A 20,766-nucleotide genomic window follows, 5' to 3' on the forward strand; every position below is an offset into this window, starting at 1 on the left:
TTGGATTGGCACAATGGTGTGGTGATATCCTTGCATGTTTTGGAGGCAAGGTAGTGGTGGTTGGCACTGATGGGGTACTTTGTCTTGCCTAGACGTTTCTCTTTATAGAGATCATGCCATGCTCCAAAAGGCAAATGGGTCATCTTACCACCACGTCAGTGTGGAAGTATTGGGCTTTCCAAGGCAATGCCTAGGTGTCCAATCAGAAAGGATTCTACTAGATATTGTTTGAGGCGAACTGGACGTGCATGCGAATGATTGAATGCCCATCATCTCGCAGCTCCAACCTGAAAGTAAAGCTGCTGAAGTACAATGGTAAAGTGGATGCTGAGATGGTCACCAATGGGGTTTGAGATATGCCCGACACTTTTGTAGCGTGTTACGTACTTGGTACTAACCCTCAGGATTAGTGGATCTTGACTGTAAATTCAACCCCCAATAAGTAGTGTTTCCATATTGTAAGAGCATGAATTACAGCCAACAGCTCTTTCTCATAGATGCCAAGAGAGAGCTTGGCATTATGCAACTTTCTGCTCTCATATGCAATGGCATGTCCTTCTTGATTTAGGGAAGCTCCTATGCAACAGCCACATGCATCACATTCAACACCGAATGGCTTTTGTAAATTAGGAATCTTAAAAATTGGTTCCGATGTAATGGTATTCTTGAACGTAAGGAAAGCATCACTTAGAGATTTTGACCATGTAAACATAGCTCTTTTCTTGGTAAGTTCATGCAATGGTGAGGCAATCATTGCAAAATGAAATATGAACCTCTTGCATTATGAACATGAACCTCTTGTAATATGAGCATAAACCAAGGAAACTAAAAAATTCATGTATGGGTTTGAGTTTTGGCCAATCCTTAATGGCTTGGATCTTTGTAGGATCCATTCACACGTCATCTTTTGATACTATGTGTCCAAGATAGTGAAGAAGAATGTTTCCTTAACTCATCTAAAACAACCTTTAAATGCATCTTTGTTGTTTCTCATTCTTTGAAAACACTAAAATATCATCGAAAAAGACACTTGTGAATGCTCTATGATTTCTAAAAATTTGGTCCATTATTCTAAAAAATTTAGCTGGAGCATTTGTGAGACCGAATGGCATAACCGAATACTCATAGAGACCAAGGCATGTGTGAAAGGCTGTCTTGTGTACATCTTGAGGCATCACTCTCACTTGATGCTAACCACTTTTGAGATCAATGTGACTAAAACATGACGAACCATCCGATTTGTCCAAGATATCATCAATCCTTGAAATAGGAAATTGATTCTTGATAGTTACCTTGTTAAGTGTCCTATAATCCACACAAATGTGGAATGGACCATTCTTTTTTTATACAAGAAGAACGGGTGAACAAAATGGTGAAGAACTTGGTTGCACTAAACCCTTCTCTAAGAGTTCACCAACCCGCTTCATAATCTCCTCTTGTTGGCAAGCACACACGATATACCGGCCTATTAGGAGGCGAACTACTTGGCACCAAATCGATACGGTGATCCTCTGGCTGTAAGGGAGGCATTTCCCTTGGTAATGCATCGGCAAAGCAATCTCTACACTCACTTAGAAAATTCAGCCTATCACGAGTAAGAGAATCTATATGGAGATTGCTATGTTCCATATCATCACATACAAAAACTAAGTACGAAGAAACATTCTTTTTTATTGCTTTATTGATTTGTACATGGGATAGTAGTAACTGATTTGCTTGCATCTATAAGATGCTTTCGGCCTTTGTACATAAAAGAGAGTTTGTTAGTCTTGTAGTTCTTGTGGGGCTCAAGGCGAGCATGCCATGGTTTGCCAAGCAATACATCACATCCATTGAGTGGTGCAATTGCCAATCAGGAAGTTCTCGTGTGAATTCGCAGCTTTCCAATGTGAGGAATAATTTTCACATCCTTCTCAATAAAAGTTGAACATGCATATATTTTGGGTCCCATGTCTCCCACTTGAATCCCCAAGGAGGCAACCATTTGGGTGGAGATGAAGTTGTCAGTAGTGCAGTCATCAAACATGAATAAGACGGGCTGATCTTTAAGTTGCCCCCATGCTTTGCATACTACTCTATCCTTGCTTGCATGACCCGTAGTGCCTTGCACATCGGGTCCCATACTCACATGCACTTTAGGCTCATCTACTTTCTTGTCTTTGCTTGTACATTGGCGCAACATGATCTTTACTACCACATTTAAAGCATTTTTCCTCTCGCATGTGCTGCGCCCTTAGTTGTTGAGACAACCCATATGTTTTCCTCTTGTTCCGTGGCTTCTTCTCTTATACATTTTCAGCTTTCGGAGCCTTTGGCAGTCTTAAAGTCCCTTTTTGGTGGCTGTCCACCTTTTTGCATGCTAAAATCAGCTTTGTCCTTTCCTTTTCCCATTCTTAGGTCAATCTTTGATTGCACCCATTTGACATTGAGTTGCTTGGAGGCTAAAGCTGAATTTATGAATTGTTGTAGAGGTTGATTGGGATAAATTTCAAGTGCATTTTGAAAAATGGGTTAAAGCCCCAACTCAAAATTTCTCTTCTTTTTCTTCTTCATTAATCTTCATAAAGGGAATCACTTCTAATAGTAATCTTCCAAAAGTTTGATACATAAGAAGTGATTGATCTATCTTCTTTTTGGTACAATCAATCTCACTTTTTGAGTATGTTTTTCGAAAAATTGGGAGGCAAAAACTAAGCATAAAATTTGCTTTTGAATTCAGCCCATGTAGCAATCTTGGCCAACCACCAATGTGCTATAGTCTCGTTCTTCAAGTACATGCCAACATGTCTAAGCTTTGATCTCTTGGTGAACTTTCCCTCATGAAAAAAAATCTCAAATTGGAAGATAAAAGGTAAAGCTTTGGTGGAGTCATACTCGACATGGTAATTCTCAAATTTTACAAATTTGTCTCCCTACTTTGAATTGTTTGGTCCTCTTGCTATGATGAACATCCTCCTCACTAATGTTGGCTCCCCTTTTGCCTTTATCTACATGATGAATGTAATGCTCTAGTTCCTTCCTTATAAGGGCTGAAACATGGGTTGGTTCCCTATAATGAGTACCAAGATATGAAGAAGCATGCCTGTGAGATGGGATTCCATGAGTAGTAGAGGCATGGCAAGAGGTTAAAGGAGAGTGTCATGTGCACAGTGGGTATCTACCGTGTGCTATACGCATGCAAGACTAGTTTCGAGGCTTGGGGAAGCTTGGAACTAGGCAGGCTGATTGACGAGCTGAGTTAGGGATATACTAACGGGCGGGCACCCAAGTATGGACGGGCGGGCGGCCAAGTGTGGACGTCCGATGACCGGCCAAGAGCCTATAAAAGGGTGGCCAAGGTTAGTTATTGGATATAGAGAGTCTCGCGAGTTTGTGAGAGCTCTATGGTCTTGGAGCCTGGATCTAGTGCAGACGTGCACTTGCTTTATGCAGCCGAGGCCGGCAGCAATCTCGAGGCCCGCGAGGGCAGCTTCGTGGCGGTATGGGACGTCGCGAGGAGGAGATTGGTCGGTACGTCAACCTAGTTAGCTCAGCTCGTGGCTCGGTGGGGACAGCCAAGACTGTGGGCTTGCCCACGGCTGTCATGGTTGGGAGGTGAGTCAGGCCTGCACCCCCTTGCTTGTTTGTTTGTTCGTTTGTTTGCAGGATTCGAGTTTTGAACCAAGATCGATCACGAGGGGATCCGTGGGGATTTGACAGTGGTATCAGAGCATACCTCGTGAACGAGCAAGTCGGTAGGTAGAGAAGAAGAGGTCGAAGAACGGTACGTGTTAAAAAAGCTTGCTGTTTTTTCTGTGCATACTGCAGTTTTCAGAATTTGTATGTGTTTTTTCTTCATCAAAGAACCCCATGTTGATGGGAGATGGTAGGTTGAATAGGGTTGATTGCTTTTGCAAAGAAGAGCCTGTTTTGTTGTGCAGTCGCATAACTTGCAGGGAGAGAAAACAGAAAAAAGAAGAGAAAAAGCACGTTATTTTCGTTGCTTTTCGTTGCTTTTTGGCGCATGAGAGAGAGAGCGCATGAGAGACGTGCTGGATTGCTTGCAGGCGGCCAGGTTAGTGCACTGGCGGGAGACGTTAGTTTACTGTTGGCGGTCTTGCAGGCGGGCGCATGGGCCTACGTGGCCAGGCAGCCAGCCCATGTAGGCGCCTAGGCCAGGCGGGCAGGCGCCCAGGCCAGCCCAGGCCTACGCAGGCGCTCCAGCCAGGCAGCGCAGCCAGCCAGGCAGCGCCCAGGCCAGGCCTGCGCATCCAACCCAGGCAGTGCCCAGGCGCACGTGGGCGGGTGACCACACCTACGCAGGACACGCAGGCGAAGCTGGCAACGGAAACTACACCCGGCAGCGAATTCTGGCGTCGGCGGCAGCCATGACGATAGCAGCAACGGCCAGCTCTCCACGTCAGCAGACACCATCGGGTTAATCCAGGAGGGAAGTGCAAAAAACAAAACGCAAGGAAAGCATTTCGATTTTTTTCTATGCTTTCGTTTTTTGTTTTTTTAGGGGAGTTTAAAATTTTTAAATTTTAAAAGAATCCTCCCTCTCTAAGGTTTTCAAGGTGTTTATTTTTTTAAGAACAAAGAATATATATATATATATATATATATATATATATATATATATATATATATATATATATATATATATTCAAGAAAAAAAACACACAAAAGCTAAAGTAAAAGCTAAGCATAGCTTTTCAAGATTTTTTGGCTTTTGGGAAACCTTTATAAACCCCCTCACGTGGGCTTCTTGCCACACATCTCTCGAGTTCTCAAGTTCTCAAGTTTTCAAGCTCTCAAGCTCTCGAGTTCGCTCGCACTTTCATTGTGCAAAGATCGACTTTTCTCTCCGCGTACCCTCTTCACGATGTCGACCCAAGAATCAGAGTTGGAGCCCCTCGTGGAACACGAAGGCTTGCCGGCTACGGAAGGCACTGATGCCGATCTTTTTGACGAGTTTGTGTCAAAATCAGATTTCCAAGAGTTCAAAGTAGCTCTCGAAGCTTCTTCGGCGGAACGTCAGGCACAAATCGCAGCCCAGATGCAGGCTTTGCAGAACTCCATCGCTCTATTGACCACTACCCTCTCTACTTTCTCGGGAATGGATACCTTGGCTTCAGCTTTAGGCCCCAATATTACTCCGGAACCGTTTGGGGGCAAGCAAAAGCAGAGAACCAAGGAGATCGTGGACACTTGGCTACATAAGTGGCAAGTTCACTTTCAGTTTCATCCATATGATGATGGAAAGAAGATACAGTTAGCAGCAGGTTTCCTGTCCGGCAAAGCTTTGCTTTGGTGGAAGGAACTGAACCCAAAGCCAACGACTTGGGCACAATTTGAAGATATTTTCAAGAAAGAATTCCTCAAGAAAGAGGATGATTATGATGTTGTTGCTCGGTTTTCAGCTTTGACCATGACCTCGCAGCACCTCACTTATGAGGTCTACCTCCAGAAGTTTCGTGACTTGCAGATGAAAGCTACAAAGATGGATCCCACTACTCTTTTGGGGTTTTTCGTAGCTGGTTTACCAGACTCGTACCGATTACAGGTTAAAAATAACAAATGTAAAACTTTGGACGAGGCCATTCATTCAGCTCGTATCCATGATGATACGATGGTCTCTTCCAAGTCGAAACCCGTTACCGAGCAGGGGAACAAGCATAAAAGAAAGTTCTCCGCACCTATGGCTAACACGACTGAAGGCAAGTCTTCTGACCAACCTTCGAAGAATTCCAGTTCGACACCAGCGAAGAAGAAACGACTCCTTAGGGCTTTGAAGCTCAAGAAGGAAGGACGATGTTTTATCTGCGAAGAAAAAGGACACATGCGTAATGAGTGCCCAAAGCAAAAGGGTACCAAGTCAAACGCAGGACCCAAGCCAAAGGCAGCTAACCAGTTGTCTTTGACAAGTACGTCAATTACTGTACTTTCTCGCCCTAGTACTTGTTCTGATTGTCTGTTCAATTCTAAGGTATTTGGCATGCATGATCTTCTCCGAGTTTATGGAGAAGTGAATGGCCATAAAATTCACATTCTGTTAGACCCTGGCAGTTCGCATAACTTTGTTAACTACAAACTTGTGCAGAAATTGAGTCTTGATACGACACTCAGCGACCATACCTATGAGGTACGTCTACCTGCGGGCAGACAAGTTTGGGATCGCAAGGTGGAGATGCTTCCAATCCAGATTCAGGACTACAAAGATACTCTGGAATGCTATGTCATGCATCTGGAAAATGTAGACTTGTTATTAGGGATTGAGTGGTTTAAGACTCTTGACGTCCAGATAGATTGGTCTAGTCATATTTTTTCTTTTCAGCATAGGGACACCAAGTATAGTATTTTAGGTGATTGTATTCATCCCTCTCAGGGACCTCTTGTAAATACTATTGATTTTGGAAATATAATGGATTCTTCTTTGTACACCGCTTTCCATTGTGTCTTGATTCCACTTTCTTCTTTTCTCATCCCTTCCATGGATGTGAATGAATTAAGTGTGTTTGAAAGCAAAGAATTACAAAAGATACTTGATTCGTTTCAAGATGTATTTCCTAAGGAATTGCCATCGGGTTTACCACCTGAACGGGCAGTAGATTATCGTATTGACTTGATCCCTGGTGCTCATCCTGTGAGTATTCCACCTTATAGGATGAGCCAAGCTGAGGAAGATGAGTTGGCTAAACAACTCGAAGATTATTTGAGGATGTGCCAGATCCGTCCAAGTAAATCACCTTGGGGTGCACCTGTGTTGCTTAGAAGAAAGAAGGACAATACTTGGAGAATGTGTATAGATTACAAAAGATTGAACAAGTTGACAATTAAGAACCGTTATCCTCTCCCTAGATCAGATGACCTAATTGACCGGTTAGCAGGAGCGAAATATTTCACGAAGATAGATTTACGTACTGGTTATCACCAGATACGTATTCATGAAAGGCATGTCGAAAGAACCGCCTTTCGGACTAGGTATGGCCATTACGAGTTTCTCGTATTACCTTTTGGGTTAACCAATGCTCCAGCCACTTTCCAGCAAATGATGAACGATCTTTTTCGTGAACATTTGGGAAAATTTGTGGTGGTGTTCCTGGATGATATTTTGATTTATAGTCGTACTCTTGAGGATCATGTCAGACACCTCACGATTGTCTTAGCTATTTTAAGACAGAATCGACTATATGCCAAGATGAGTAAATGTGAGTTCTTTATGACCGACATTATTTACTTGGGACACAAGATCACTAGAGACGGATTGAGCATTGACTATGACCGAGTTCAAAAGGTTTTGGACTGGCCTATACCACGAACAGTGAAACAACTTCGTTCTTTTCTCGGTTTTGTTGTTTTTCTTAGGAAATCTGTACGGGAGTACTCTCAGCTCACACTACCGATGACCGACTTATTGAAAGGTCGTGGACGTAAGTCCAATCAGCCTATCACTTGGAATAACGATTTGGATATGGCCTTCAGACTTTTGAAAGATAAAGTCAAGGAAGCACCTATCTTAGCATTGCCTGATCCTAGTCGGCCTTACGTTCTTGAAACTGATGCCAGTGACTATGCTATCGGGGCTGCTTTATTTCAAGATGGTAGACCGGTTGCTTTTGAAAGTAAAAAGCTAGACGACACTCAATCTCGTTGGCCAACCCTTGAGAAGGAGCTTTATGCTGTGATTCATGCTCTCAAGGTTTGGAGACATTATTTATATGGCTCCAAGTTTGTGGTATTGACTGATCATCAGTCAATCAAGTATGTGTGTGATGCGGATGATTTGAGAGGCAGGAAAGCTCGTTGGGCAGAGTTAATGCAAGATTTTGATTTTGAGATCCGTTATCGGAAAGAGTCCATGAATAATATTGCAGATGCGCTTAGTCGGATTAGAGAGGTGAATACTTTGTCGTTCACCGAGATTTCTACTGACTTATTTCAGTCATTGAGAGGGCTTTGCAGGACTGATAGTTATTTTGGTCCATTTTGGCAGAAGATCCAGGACGGGAGCTCATTGATTGACCAGGACTCGGTGACTGAGCAGTCTACTATTCAAGCTGCAGGAGGTCAGTGGATGATTCGGAATGGTTTACTATTCCGTAATGACAAAATTTGTGTACCACAGATCCCGGACATTAGGTCCAAGATTCTGAGGGAGTGTCACGACGCCCCTTTTGCTGGACACCCTGGGGTACATAGGACGCTATCATTAGTGAAACACACTTTTTATTGGCCGAAGATGAAAGGGTATGTAGAAGATTATGTTCTGAAGTGTCAGATTTGTCAGGCAAATAAAGCTGAACGCTTTAGGCAGGCTGGGTTGCTGCATCCTTTGCAAATCCCAGGTAATAAATGGGAAAGTATTTCCATGGATTTTATTACCGGATTGCCAAGAACACATCAAGGCCATGATTCTATTTGGGTTGTGGTAGATCGCTTGACAAAGATGGCTAGATTTTTACCGACCCGGAAGAATATTACAGCTACGCAATTAGCTCGGTAGTTTATCGAGCAATTGTTTAGACTGTACGGGTTACCGCAGGACATAGTCAGTGACAGGGACTCTAAGTTTACGAGTGATTTTTGGAAACTTGTTTTCGAGAAGTTGGAAACAACTTTGAATTTGAGTTCCTCATATCATCCTTAATCCGATGGCCAGACTGAAAGAGTGAATCAGATTTTGGAAGATATGCTTCGAGCATATGTATCCAAAAGACAAAGTTCATGGGAGGATTATCTTCCTATGTTAGAATTTGCTTATAACAGTACTAAGCATACGAGTACAGGGTTTAGTCCTTTCATGCTTATGTACGGTTTTCAACCAAGATCACCTGTTACAGTAGGATTCTCAGGACTTCAGCATGATGCAGCACGTAATTTTTTGTAAGATATGCAGGAAATGTTACAAGTTGCGAAGGAATCTATTAGAAGTGCTCAAGACCAAGACATACGCTTAAAAGATTCTTGGATTTCGTGAACGAAGATTGCGTCATACGCTTATCACGGAATACAAGATCAAGTGGAAGGATCGTGTTGAGGAGGACGCTACATGGGAGACATTGACTTCTCTTCAGAGAGATTACCCTGGCTTTTTAGTGAGCTCAGGAGTGAGCTCTTAGAGGAAGGGGAGTATGTCATGTGCACAGTGGGTATCTACCGTGTGCTATACGCATGCAAGACTAGTTTCGAGGCTTGGGGAAGCTTGGAACTAGGCAGGCTGATTGACGAGCTGAGTTAGGGATATACTAACGGGCGGGCACCCAAGTATGGACGGGCGGGCGGCCAAGTGTGGACGTCCGATGACCGGCCAAGAGCCTATAAAAGGGTGGCCAAGGTTAGTTATTGGATATAGAGAGTCTCGCGAGTTTGTGAGAGCTCTATGGTCTTGGAGCCTGGATCTAGTGCAGACGTGCACTTGCTTTATGCAGCCGAGGCCGGCAGCAATCTCGAGGCCCGCGAGGGCAGCTTCGTGGCGGTATGGGACGTCGCGAGGAGGAGATTGGTCGGTACGTCAACCTAGTTAGCTCAGCTCGTGGCTCGGTGGGGACAGCCAAGACTGTGGGCTTGCCCACGGCTGTCATGGTTGGGAGGTGAGTCAGGCCTGCACCCCCTTGCTTGTTTGTTTGTTCGTTTGTTTGCAGGATTCGAGTTTCGAACCAAGATCGATCACGAGGGGATCCGTGGGGATTTGACAGAGAGTGCCATCTCTCTTGGTTTGACACCCAATTCTAATGTAATAGTTTCCAATGCATCATTCGCAAACGATGAGTGCCTTTGTGCATCCAATACTTGCTTAACTTTTGGATCTTCATGCAAACTCTTCAATTGGGCATCTTTCTCACGTATATTCTACTTGAGATTTTCCATCTCAGCTTGCATATCATTAAGCTCATTAGTGTCCTGGACCTTCTCTTACCATGAGACAGTTGCTCTTCATTTACACAGTCACCACGGTCTTCCCCGTTATTGTGGGATGGCTGTTCCTTATGTGCATAATTGCCGCGGAATGCATGAGATACGTTTTCAGCATAGTGTTCATCACTTGCATGGGTTCCATGTTGTACATCTTCGGCAACTTGTTCTCCACGGGCTTGCCTTCTTGAATATACATTCACTCCACTTCTTGTATGGCTTACCAAAATGTTTAAAAGCACTAATAGTTACGTGTATGCAAGATAGGATAGTCTCCCACACTTTCAAGAACATTCATGCAATCAAAACATTTTGCAAACATGCTTTGTTAAAGTCGGAGTTGACTCCACAGCTTTTGTCGTGCGAAGGACCTCACTCCCCAATCCCCGTTGTCTTGCCACAAGCAGCTATGCTCCACTAGCATCTATACACAAGCATGTGTGTGCCAGGCTGAGACATAGGGGATCTTAATGGTCAAGCAATATGGGACGAGTGCTCACTTCCTTGTTGTAGATGCAATTTCATGTGTCGTGATTCCCCATTCAATCGGATACCTTCCAAAGTACCTCCATGTTCTTGAGCTGGGACACCCATTGGTGGTGTGGTTCCCATTGCATATGGAACACCACACATAATCATCTTGCGGTTGCAACTTTGTGATTTGCGTGCTGGTCGGATTGCCCTTCTTTGCAGGCTGCAACTACCTGATCTGCTGTAGGAGGGCCTATTTATGCCCTCCCCCATCCTCTCTTCATTTTCCATTTTCTCCTTTGGATAGAAGCCCCTTCTTTTAGCCTTTTACAAAGCATTAAAACAGCCTAGAGTATGGATAAAGCAGCAGCACCACAGGCCATTCAGAGTGGCAGCCAATGATCTTTAGGAACATAGGTTTTTTGAATCTTGGGCTGTTCCTTGGAGTCCATCGGAGACCTCTTTTAGTTTTCAGCCTTGGCCATCATCGACAGGCTTGTACTTAGAGCTAATAGTCCCAGATTAATGCAATACAGTAGTATACTTAGGTATCTCTTTGTGCAAGAGGTTTTCTCCAAGTCGTCCATTGCTACCTTGTCTGTGTTAGTCACATGAACAGAAGAAGCATAAATGCAATCAAAGGAGGACAGCAGGGCATATGCATTTTCCAGCCAGCCGTGTTGGTGAAGAAATGGTGGTCATCATTAGTAAACTGGGCGGCTACTTGCAGTAGTAGTACTCCTCACCCAGGCAGCCTATGCATCAAGAAGAAAGGGGAATTTGTCTCTAGGAAAACACCGTTTTTCAGGTCTGTCTCTGTTGGGACAACAAACAATCACTTCATTCGGAGGGGGCCCTCTTAAGTGGGTGATTGGGACCCCATTGGGTGTACTATGTATACTCCTTGCTCCTCTCTCTCTCTTCTGCATAATCTTTTCTGTAATCAGAAAATTAACTCACACCTTAACCACAATTAAGAGCTTCCGCTATGCTGCATGTAATAGAGTGATATCAAAGCAGAGTCTTTGACCAATGGTTGTGCTATGTGCACACTCGTGCCATGGCTAATCGCCAGCAGGAACATCATAATCCTGGATTAGGTTGTCAGGTAAGGACATCAGATCATAGTAACAAAAAAACCTGTTTCTAGCTTTTGAAACCTCAACACCTCGAAACTTCGAAACGGTTTTCAAAAACCTCGAAACCTCTCCAGTACAGTAGTTTCGCCCAAATTTTAGGTTTCGTTCCCTCCTTAATCCCCCCAAACGGGTTTTTCTGGGATTTTTTTATTTTTGTTTTTCTTCCATATTCACCTCATCACCTTCCTTCCCTTTTCTTCCCCTGCCTCCCTCCTTGATTGAACCACGTGTGGTATCTAATCAAGCAAAATTGCCATAATGCCTCACCAAAATAAGGATGGTTCCCCGAGATGTGTGAGAAGACACCATTTTTTCATCATTACACCATGTTTTTAGATGGCTACTATAAGTTCTTTAAGTATTTATACTTTATGAAATTATTGATTTTTCGAAACCTCGCAGTTTCTTAGCTGAGGGATGAAACCTTTCAAAACAAAACCTGAAAAACCTCGAAACGTTTCTTGTGACTATGTAACAGATAGACAACCTTTCGAGCATCATCAACAATAGAATCATTACCATCATCATCATCATCATCATCATTATCAGCATTACTAGCAGTAGCATCATCATCATGAGGGTTTGGATGACGTGTCGATAGTCAGCAGGTAACCTAGGCAACAGGAGGCCACATGCTAAGGAATGGGTAGCAATGTAGTAAAGTAAGCGCAACATTTACAGGGATTTATTCCATGAAGATTTTTCCAATTCTGGTCGATAGCACCTGTAGTTGGCCGACCAGCAACCTCAGCATAATATATAAGCAAAGGCATCATTTGCAGCATACACATTCAGCATTCATCTTCCCCACATGCAACATTGGTATTAGAGCATTCAAGCTTAGCCACTAAGCATAGTCCCAAGGAAGGTGCATAGAGCCAACTGAAGAATGCAGCAAGGTAGCAGATGGAGTGGTTTGCAATAGTCGAAGCTAGAGGAAAGCATTCTCTAGGGGTATGTACTCAGAAACAATACATTATTAAGCTCTTAGATCAGTTCCAAAGGCGTAGCAACATGCACGATCAGTTCCTGCAGGTGACCCATCGTTGTGTTAAGGGTAAGGGATCCACTTTGGTCATGATTTTTGCTCCGCCAGTTTGTCTTGCTTTCTGCTCGCGTGTTGCGCCTCTTCTACAGCTGGCTGCCTTGTGCCTCTCATACAGCCCCAGCTGCCTTGCCCATTGCCCCCTCCTACACGCTAAGGGTGGCAAACTGATGCATTCGCTGTATCTATGTAACCAGCTGAATCCTGCAGCGAGTGAGCTACAAAATCCTGCATACGAGTTGTGAGATTCTATCTCAAGGCAACTAGCGACCTCCATATGGTATCCATGATGCAACAGAGGTCTAAAGTTTGTGTGAGGATGTTGTTGTGGCAGATAGACCTAGAGACAGATCTACTCTCAGAGACATAAATTTTGATGTCATTACTGACCATGAATATAGTTGGAAGACACTCAGACCCTGACATATAGCTCCACCAATGAGAGCAAATGGCTAATGGTCATGGTTGACTTTTTTCATTTTTTATCTTTCCTTTAGATTCAGGAGATTCCCTATGGGTCTGACCACATGATACATACATTTTATATCATCATTGGTCTCATGGACTGCTTTACCCCCTTCCATGTCTCATGGACTGCTTTACCCCCTTCCATGATGAGGTATGCCATGGACATTATTGTATCACTTTTGTCTCATAGGCCCATTGGGTCTTTAGTAGACATTTAATATATTTTTATTTCTTTCTGCTCTCTCTCTCTCTCTCTCTCTCTCTCTCTCTCTCTACACACACACACACACACACACACACACACACACACACACAAACCCCCAACAACAACCGCCCTCCCTCCCTCCCTTGCTCCATTGATATCTATGTCTGGGCATCTTTAAGCAATATTAGGCAAGCCATGGATAACTTTTCTTCTTATTTGTTGTGTGCACATTTTCTTTTTCTCTAGTTTGATAGCCAAGTAATTTCCACAGCTTACAAGAGATACTGTGCAGCACTTTTCGAATGCAGGTTTCCCATGTCCATTACTTTATAATCCATCAGACCACCTTATCAATGCACTCAACAATGACTATAAGGAAGTCATGAAGCTTGTGCAAAAAGGGCAGGTGACTAATTTTTTGCTATCTCATCAATCTTTTGAAAAAGATAATTTCTATCGTTTATTTTGTACCATGCTTTAGTATCCCTTTTTGTCTCTTTGAAAAAACATTTGAAGATTGGTGAGGATACCTACAATCATGTACGTAAGTATCTGATCAATGCAAGTGTAATGCTTTTGGAACTGCTATCAAATTATTTTACTTTATAAACAAAGCTGACATAATCATAATGGCTTTGGATGCATGTGCAAGGGCACTATTTTCTTTTCTTTTTATTTAGTTGGGGAGGGGTTCCTAGGAAGGAAACAATTCTGCAAATGCAAAGCATAAGCAACTGATTTTCACTCTCTGAGTCTCCTGAAAGCTTCCCATTGTGGTTCTAGGAATGCGACCAAGAAGCTGCAGCACAACCTCTCACGGTCAATACAGCTCTCATCGTTCAAACGTTGGAAACTGCCTTTAAAAGTTCTAATGAGGCTGCAGATGTGGAAGCTCTAGTCACCCAGCTTTTAGAAAAGGTATTTTCCCGCCTAAATCTGTGTGTACTTGATTGATATCAACACATTTTTGTACTCCTAGAAGATTTGTGTTTGATGAAAATTTGTTGTATGTGTTCTCACTCGTGGAGTTGGATTTTGGCATGCACACACGCATGCACAAAAAGAAAGAAAGAAAAAAAGAAAGAAAGAAGGAAGAAAGAAAGAAATATATATTAATGTCTTCAAAATACCTGGAGGGTCTATGAGACCAAAAAGGTAATACAATGTATCCAAGATGAATCTGAACCATGGGAAAAAAAATTTGTATGGAGCTAGCTACATAGGTAAAGTATCCATGTGATGAGACATGATGATAATGTGGTCATACATTGATACCATTCTCCTCCAGGATAGAACACAAAGCAGCCATAGCATCTCCCCTTTGTGATGGGAGCTTGTCATATTGCTGAAAGATATCTTGGATCTGTAGTTGCTGGGTGGATGGATGAGGTCTTAGAGATTTGGGGCTCTGGCTTTGAGAAGGGAGAGACAATATATCTCCATGAAAATACTAATTCATGGGAAAAAAAGAAACTAGTCACAAGCTACCTAATACTAGGAACATATGTCGATGAGAAAAGCTAGTACAGGTAGCCAAGTGGCTAATCCAGATGCTAGTATGTACAATAGAGTGATGCGTAATCCAATAATTGTTTCGTACCTAGTGCTAATCTTGGAGATTAGTGACGTAATCCGGTAGCTTTGGGATTAGGAGAAAGCATGCTAATATGCGCGGCTAAGGTTATTATTAATAAATCCATGTGTACTAGCTATTTATAACAGCTTGGTTATTTATAGTAGCAGTAGTGGATACTATATAAGTGAAACATGGGTTATTGTGGGCATAACCTCACTATTGGTCAGAGTTCGACCAAGACTCCAACAAGTGTTTGCGTCATGACCACAACTACTAAGCCCAAGTGTCCATCTCATTCTCAAAAGGGATTTTAGCTGCTACGTCATAGTAAAATACATGTTGATTTTGGATTTTCAAGAAAGCAAAAGAGGAAAACTACCTAACACTTGTGAAAAAATTTGGGATCATTGCGTAAACCACTTACCACAATCTTTCTCGTGTTCTGTGAGGTGTGCAAAATCTGCTCCCCACAACGTAACCCATACAACAATGGAACAATACTTGCAACATTAAAACTGAAAATGACAAAGAACACTTGACACCATCATTGGGGCCGGAAAGGGCCGGCTCTCCCTTAAATACAGTTTGTATTTCTTGGAGTATTTATCTGTACAAGTGTTCAAGGACCCAAAGGCTAGATTTTTTCATAACACGGAGTGAATACAACTGAAACAATAAGATTTCTTGTCGATGAAGAATCGGTTGTCGGAGTAGACCAAATCACAGGCAGTTCCCACCTTCACTGGGTGAATACCCGTCCCTCACTAGTCGTCCGGGACCGTGCACCAACAGGCACGTCCGTACTAACACCTGGCAGGGTGAGGCACCGCGGAGGGAGTGATACCTGGTGCTCCCATGTAAGCTTTGCTCCCAGTTTTCCTCAAACCCCATTGACCTTCATTGACACCTCTGATTTAGATTCAAATTGGGATCTAAGGAAAGGAGACTGTCCCCTTTAATGTCATCCTGGTTGGTGGAGTCAGCAACATTCGGCGGTTACTGATGGTGAGTACAGGAGCAGTAGCCGATAGGTGTGAGGGCGGGCACAGGGACAGCAACAAACCTGCCTGGTCTTGGTTGGTGCAAACAGCAGTCGGCGGGTACAAGGGTAGTAGTAGTCGGCGGGTACAGGGGTAGTAGTAGCAGGTGGGTGAAAACCGTTCTCCCCCCTTCCAATCCAGTAGGCGCTCTCTTTCCATCAACCACCCCCTTCCCACCATCCACGTGCTTCAGGGAATTTTTTCCATGCAATCCTAGTCCAAAATATTATTAGGCCTTAATCAATGGTTAATCCCTGGGCACCCACATTGAAAGGTGTCCAATCATTATTTTAAATATGTGTGAACACCCAACCTTACAAATATTAAGGTTTACACTACTTTATAGATTTTACATTTGAAAAAGGCCAAAGAGGCAATACTTACCACCTGTTCACACGCCACACCAACTCGTCAGCAGATAGCACACCCACGGTACACTTGGGGCGTTCCCGTCCAGTGTACTGGCATTTCATAGTAGGCAAACACAAAAACAAGTCATGCGAAAATAAGTTTCTGCATGCAAACATGAATGCATGTGTTCATGTAATGGACGAAATCTTCCTTTCATGAATCTTGTACAAAAATTTCTTGTCGGGCACAAAACTGGCGTGACAGAAATGTGAAGTCTTGGTCTTCCTATGGAGTGATAGTCCCATAGGCAAAACACAAATCTTGGCACGGGCCTTCCTATGGAAGCTCGGAACAAATATCAGTTCTATCATGGAGTCATAGTCCCATGGGTAAGACGCAATCGTGGTCATACACGGGTGGTAGCAAACAGGCTCCCGTCCATATGGCACAATATTGGTCACACACACGGGTGGCACAAAACTGGTTTCTGTCCATGTGACACAAGATGACTGACCCTTTCACATGGGGCACTGGCTTGGCCACATGTGAACATGGTGCAAATTTGGCCGCTCTATGGAGTGACGTTCCATACAAGTAGCTCCAGAAACGGAGATGGACCAAATGGTGACATCCCCCCCCGGCTTCTAAACACTTGACCTCAACTGAAAAGCGTCGGCATATGCTTGCAAAAGCTGCAGATAATCAGTAAAATAATCCTCGTCTACCCACTTTGCATCGATGGGCAAGTAGTTCTTAAATTTTAGAGGGTATCTCGTGGAAAGTTTCCCATGTGGTAGCTTTATCTTCTTGTGAAATACAATCAGCCTCAAGCACCGAACCCACCAATGCTCCCAGCCTAGAAAGGAGCGGGAGGTACTCACGGCAGAGCCCAGGGAAGCAAACTGTAACATGGAAAAGGCGCTCTCCCTGCTCGGCCGCTGCTGGGTCAAAGCCATGCTGCCAAGGTCTGAAGAATGCCCGAGCGCCCCCTGATGTCAAGGGGACTCATGGCAAGGACCTTGGCCACGCTCTGGGCTGTCTCGAACTCGATCTGGTAGTGTCCACGGCCCAGTAGCTGAACGTCCAGGATCTTGCCCACATCTGCAAGAAGGCGGGCCTGGAGAAGATCCCGGATCTCCCCTCTGCTGGGGCGAGTGCCGACTATACGGCAGATGGTGGAATGTGCCTGGAGGCGTTCCACCTCTGCGGCGAGGCTCGCTTCCTCTTCTGGCGAAAGAGAAAGCCTGATGAGGGTATCCTCAGGGGCGGGCGAGGGGGCTGCGGGATAGTCCTTCTGAGGTGGGGCGGGAGGAGCCTCCATCAAAGTCTGAAACTATGTCGAAGGCGGAGCGAATGCGGAGAGTCTTGCAAGAACCGAGCACAAAGGGCGGAGGGGGAAGGCGGAAGGCAAAAAAACCCCCAGGGGACGAAAAAAACACAGAAAGAAGGGGAGGGGGGATAAGGCGGCGAGGACAGAAAAAAACCGGGGGGGGGGGGAAGCAGCGTGCAGAGGGGGGGTGGGGGGGAAGAGAGGGTGATGGCTGGCGGAGGGGGAGCGGGGCGTTGATGAAGGGAAGGGGGGCGCGAAGGCGAGGAGCAAGGGGCGGGCACGCTGGGGCGCGCAAGAAAGCCAGGCGGAGGGAGGGGAGCTTGCGTGAGGGCAGGCGGGGGGGAGCAGACGCGTGGACGAGAAGGGGGGAGTGTGCGCAGGCAGCAGCGCGAGCAGGGGGGGAGCGTGAATACCATGATCTCCTATCTCCACTCTCTGCGAGCTGCCTGGACGCCTCAAAAGCTGTATGTGAGAGTTGATGTGATGGCATATCTCTGATCCTCTGTATGAAGCAGATCGTTTGGAAGAGGGCCTCTACTAGCATAGGAGGGGCAGCAAACTCCGTCCGGACAATGTCATGTCGGATAGAGGGTTTGCTGCGGATCATCCGTGAGAGCATGAGAATCTGAGGCCTCTCTATTTGAGACCATGTTGAGGTGGCGAGCCTAGGTGCCCATACTGCTGCAGCATACATCAAAGTAGGGGTGACTAGTGTGTCAAACAACCACCCCTTTGTGCGGGGCTCCTGGAAGTGTGCCTGGTGACACTGTCTCTCTAGCATGGCCAGAGCTGCATACCCTCGTGTGAGTCTATCCCTGGCTGTCTGTGCCATAGTAAATCTTCCTGGCGGAATCGTAAATGTAATCCCCAGGTACACATATGAGTCTACCACCTCTACTTGTCCTCCTGCTAGTGTGAAGATGGCATGTCGTTGAACCGGCCTTGAGGTGTGGAAAATCATGGCCTTGGTTTTCCCAAGGTTCATTGTAAGCCCCCTCTTGTGTGCAGAAGTCATCGAGTGCATGGAGATGGTGGTGTAGTCCCATCCGCGACTCAGAGACCAGAATAATATCATCTGCATATAGCATAATGTGGACTGTGGTACCTGAGATGTCTACCCCGTCCCCACCACTGAAGTAATAGACAGAAGGAAGGAAGATTGCAAGAACTCTTGTGATACTCATTACTTTGGCTAGAATAAAAAACAATCCAAGACCTTGCTTTTATAGGCACTAGGATGCCCTTATCTTTAATCTCCTAATAAGAGGTGGTTCACACCTAATGTGTTCACACCAAGACTTAGTAAGCTTTCACACTACTAAGACTCCGATTATTCCAACATGGAGAGCGTGATTGTCCCACCATTGGCGGCAGTGAGCACAATCTTCCCAAGTCCTTTGACAAGATAAGAGGAGTTGTTTGGCACATGTAACAATACTTCGCTTGGGTGCATCTCCCAATGAAGTAAATAAGTTGTGCTTGCTAGCACCATGGTCAAAATACCACACATGCGTATCTGCCACCACTGACATGTATGTATCATGAAGAGAAGGATCATAGCTACACTAACCTGGAATGCCCAGTCTTCCTGAGCATAGTTAGCAGATTCCTTATTTTTAGCACTAGATGTTGATGCATCGGCCACAGGCGTACTCAACTCTTTCTTCTGTTTCTCTTTTGGAAGCCTCTTCCTCCATTCATTGATGTAATGACCTGGTTTGCAACAAAAATTAGATTTGTCCTTCTTCTTGGGCTTCTCATTGTCACTTTTATCTGCATCTTTGTAAGAAGAGGCGACTGATCCACCTTTTGGCTTATTTCCAGTGGCACTAGATGCTTTGCTTTTGCCAATGGCCATAGGTAGCAAAAGCTTGATCACCAATCCTCATGGCAGATCTATTCACCTTGGATTGCTCCTCTTGTAGGAGTAAGGACACTAACTCATCAAATGAAAATGTGTTGAGATTGCCCTTCGTCATCAACCCGAGTGTCGTGGCAAAGCTGTGATATGATTCAGGTAATGCATTGAGAATAGAAGTCACAAGAGAGCTGTCCTGAATGATCTCATCAATGTTACCAAGCTGCTTTTGAAGGTCTTTAATCTTCCTCAAGTACTCATCCATAGAGTCACCCTCATCCATTTGCAACATATCCAGCGGCTTCTTCAAATTGGCCACTCACGCCTCATTGTGCACTTGGTAGAGTGCTGCAAGTGCATCCCAAGCAAACTTAGCAGTGGCACAAGAATGGATATAAGAAATGATGCTCCTCTTCAGTGAGAGGGCAATGAACGCATGTCCCTCTGCATCCCACCATCGCTAATCTATGGTAGGGGGTGTGGGTGCCTAGGTGATAGAAGATCCCCTAGTGCCAGAAGTTGTGCTCTGGCCACCTATAGGGGCAAGAGCAGTTGGTTGTAAAATTGGCGAGGGAGGTCGGGCCTCCTCATCTGAAACCATAGCCCATAGGTCCTTGGCAACCGACAATTGACTCATCATGCCCACAATGGGTAGGTAGTCCCATCTGATTTGTCCTCAGTTGTAAGCGTGCTGAATACATCATTGCCAGCATAATAACTTGCACAAAATATCTGACTCAAACACGATGAGTGTCCAAACACATTGCAAATGCAATATCCACTGGATGCAACTTGTATGGTTGCGGAGTAGCCCACTGTTGGCTATAAACTCGAAAATATATTGAAATTTTAAGTGTAGGGATATAAATTACTTATTAAATGTTAATTTCAAAGTTGTCAGGAGTTGATTTTGTGAAAAGCCTGAAAAAATTGAGACCTATGGTGGTCCAATTTGTCAATTTTGGACTCAATTAAAAAAATAATAATCAAATTGTAGGCACTGCAGGATGTCAATTTTTGCGCAAGTCCCAAAAAGTGTTCTGGTTGGAGCACATGTGGCAGGTGTACGGTTGCTGACGTGGACTTGTACGACTGCGGTACCTCCTCACGTGGAGCTGTTGCAGAGCTGCGTAGGGTGTGCTGGGCAACAAGCGGTGCACAGAGCAGTAGGCGGTTAGGTCTGCGCACGTGTCCAGTTGTTGCTGCAAGTGTATGGATGGCAGGCATAGGGTGTATGGACAGCAGGTACGGCTTCACGTGCGTGTGTTGACAGGTACGGCTTCGCATGTGTGTGCTGTCGGGTACGGACTGGCACATGTGTACGGACGAACGAAAAAAAAAATCTGTTGCACAAGGCTCAGACAAGGCAAGCTAAACCGTGGGCTTTGG

At 44.6% G+C, this 20,766-nt stretch overlaps 1 protein-coding gene across 7 annotated transcripts in view; it reads left to right on the plus strand.

The window, feature by feature from the left end:
- ABCG3 (ABC-2 type transporter family protein) overlaps window positions 1–20,766 on the plus strand; it is a 48,891-nt gene that overhangs the window by 20,949 nt on the left and 7,176 nt on the right. For all 7 annotated transcript variants that reach the window (XM_086824004.1, XM_086824005.1, XM_086824006.1 and 4 more), the window contains 2 exons: window positions 13,515–13,628; window positions 14,006–14,140. In XM_086824004.1, coding sequence (XP_086680130.1) covers window positions 13,515–13,628; window positions 14,006–14,140 — 249 coding nt within the window. The remainder of the gene's footprint in view (window positions 1–13,514; window positions 13,629–14,005; window positions 14,141–20,766) is intronic.

The sequence above is a fragment of the Cibotium barometz genome, chromosome 30 (assembly GCF_041138505.1).
Source record: "Cibotium barometz isolate CiBa-2024 chromosome 30, ASM4113850v1, whole genome shotgun sequence".
NCBI classification, from domain to species: domain Eukaryota; kingdom Viridiplantae; phylum Streptophyta; class Polypodiopsida; order Cyatheales; family Cibotiaceae; genus Cibotium; species Cibotium barometz.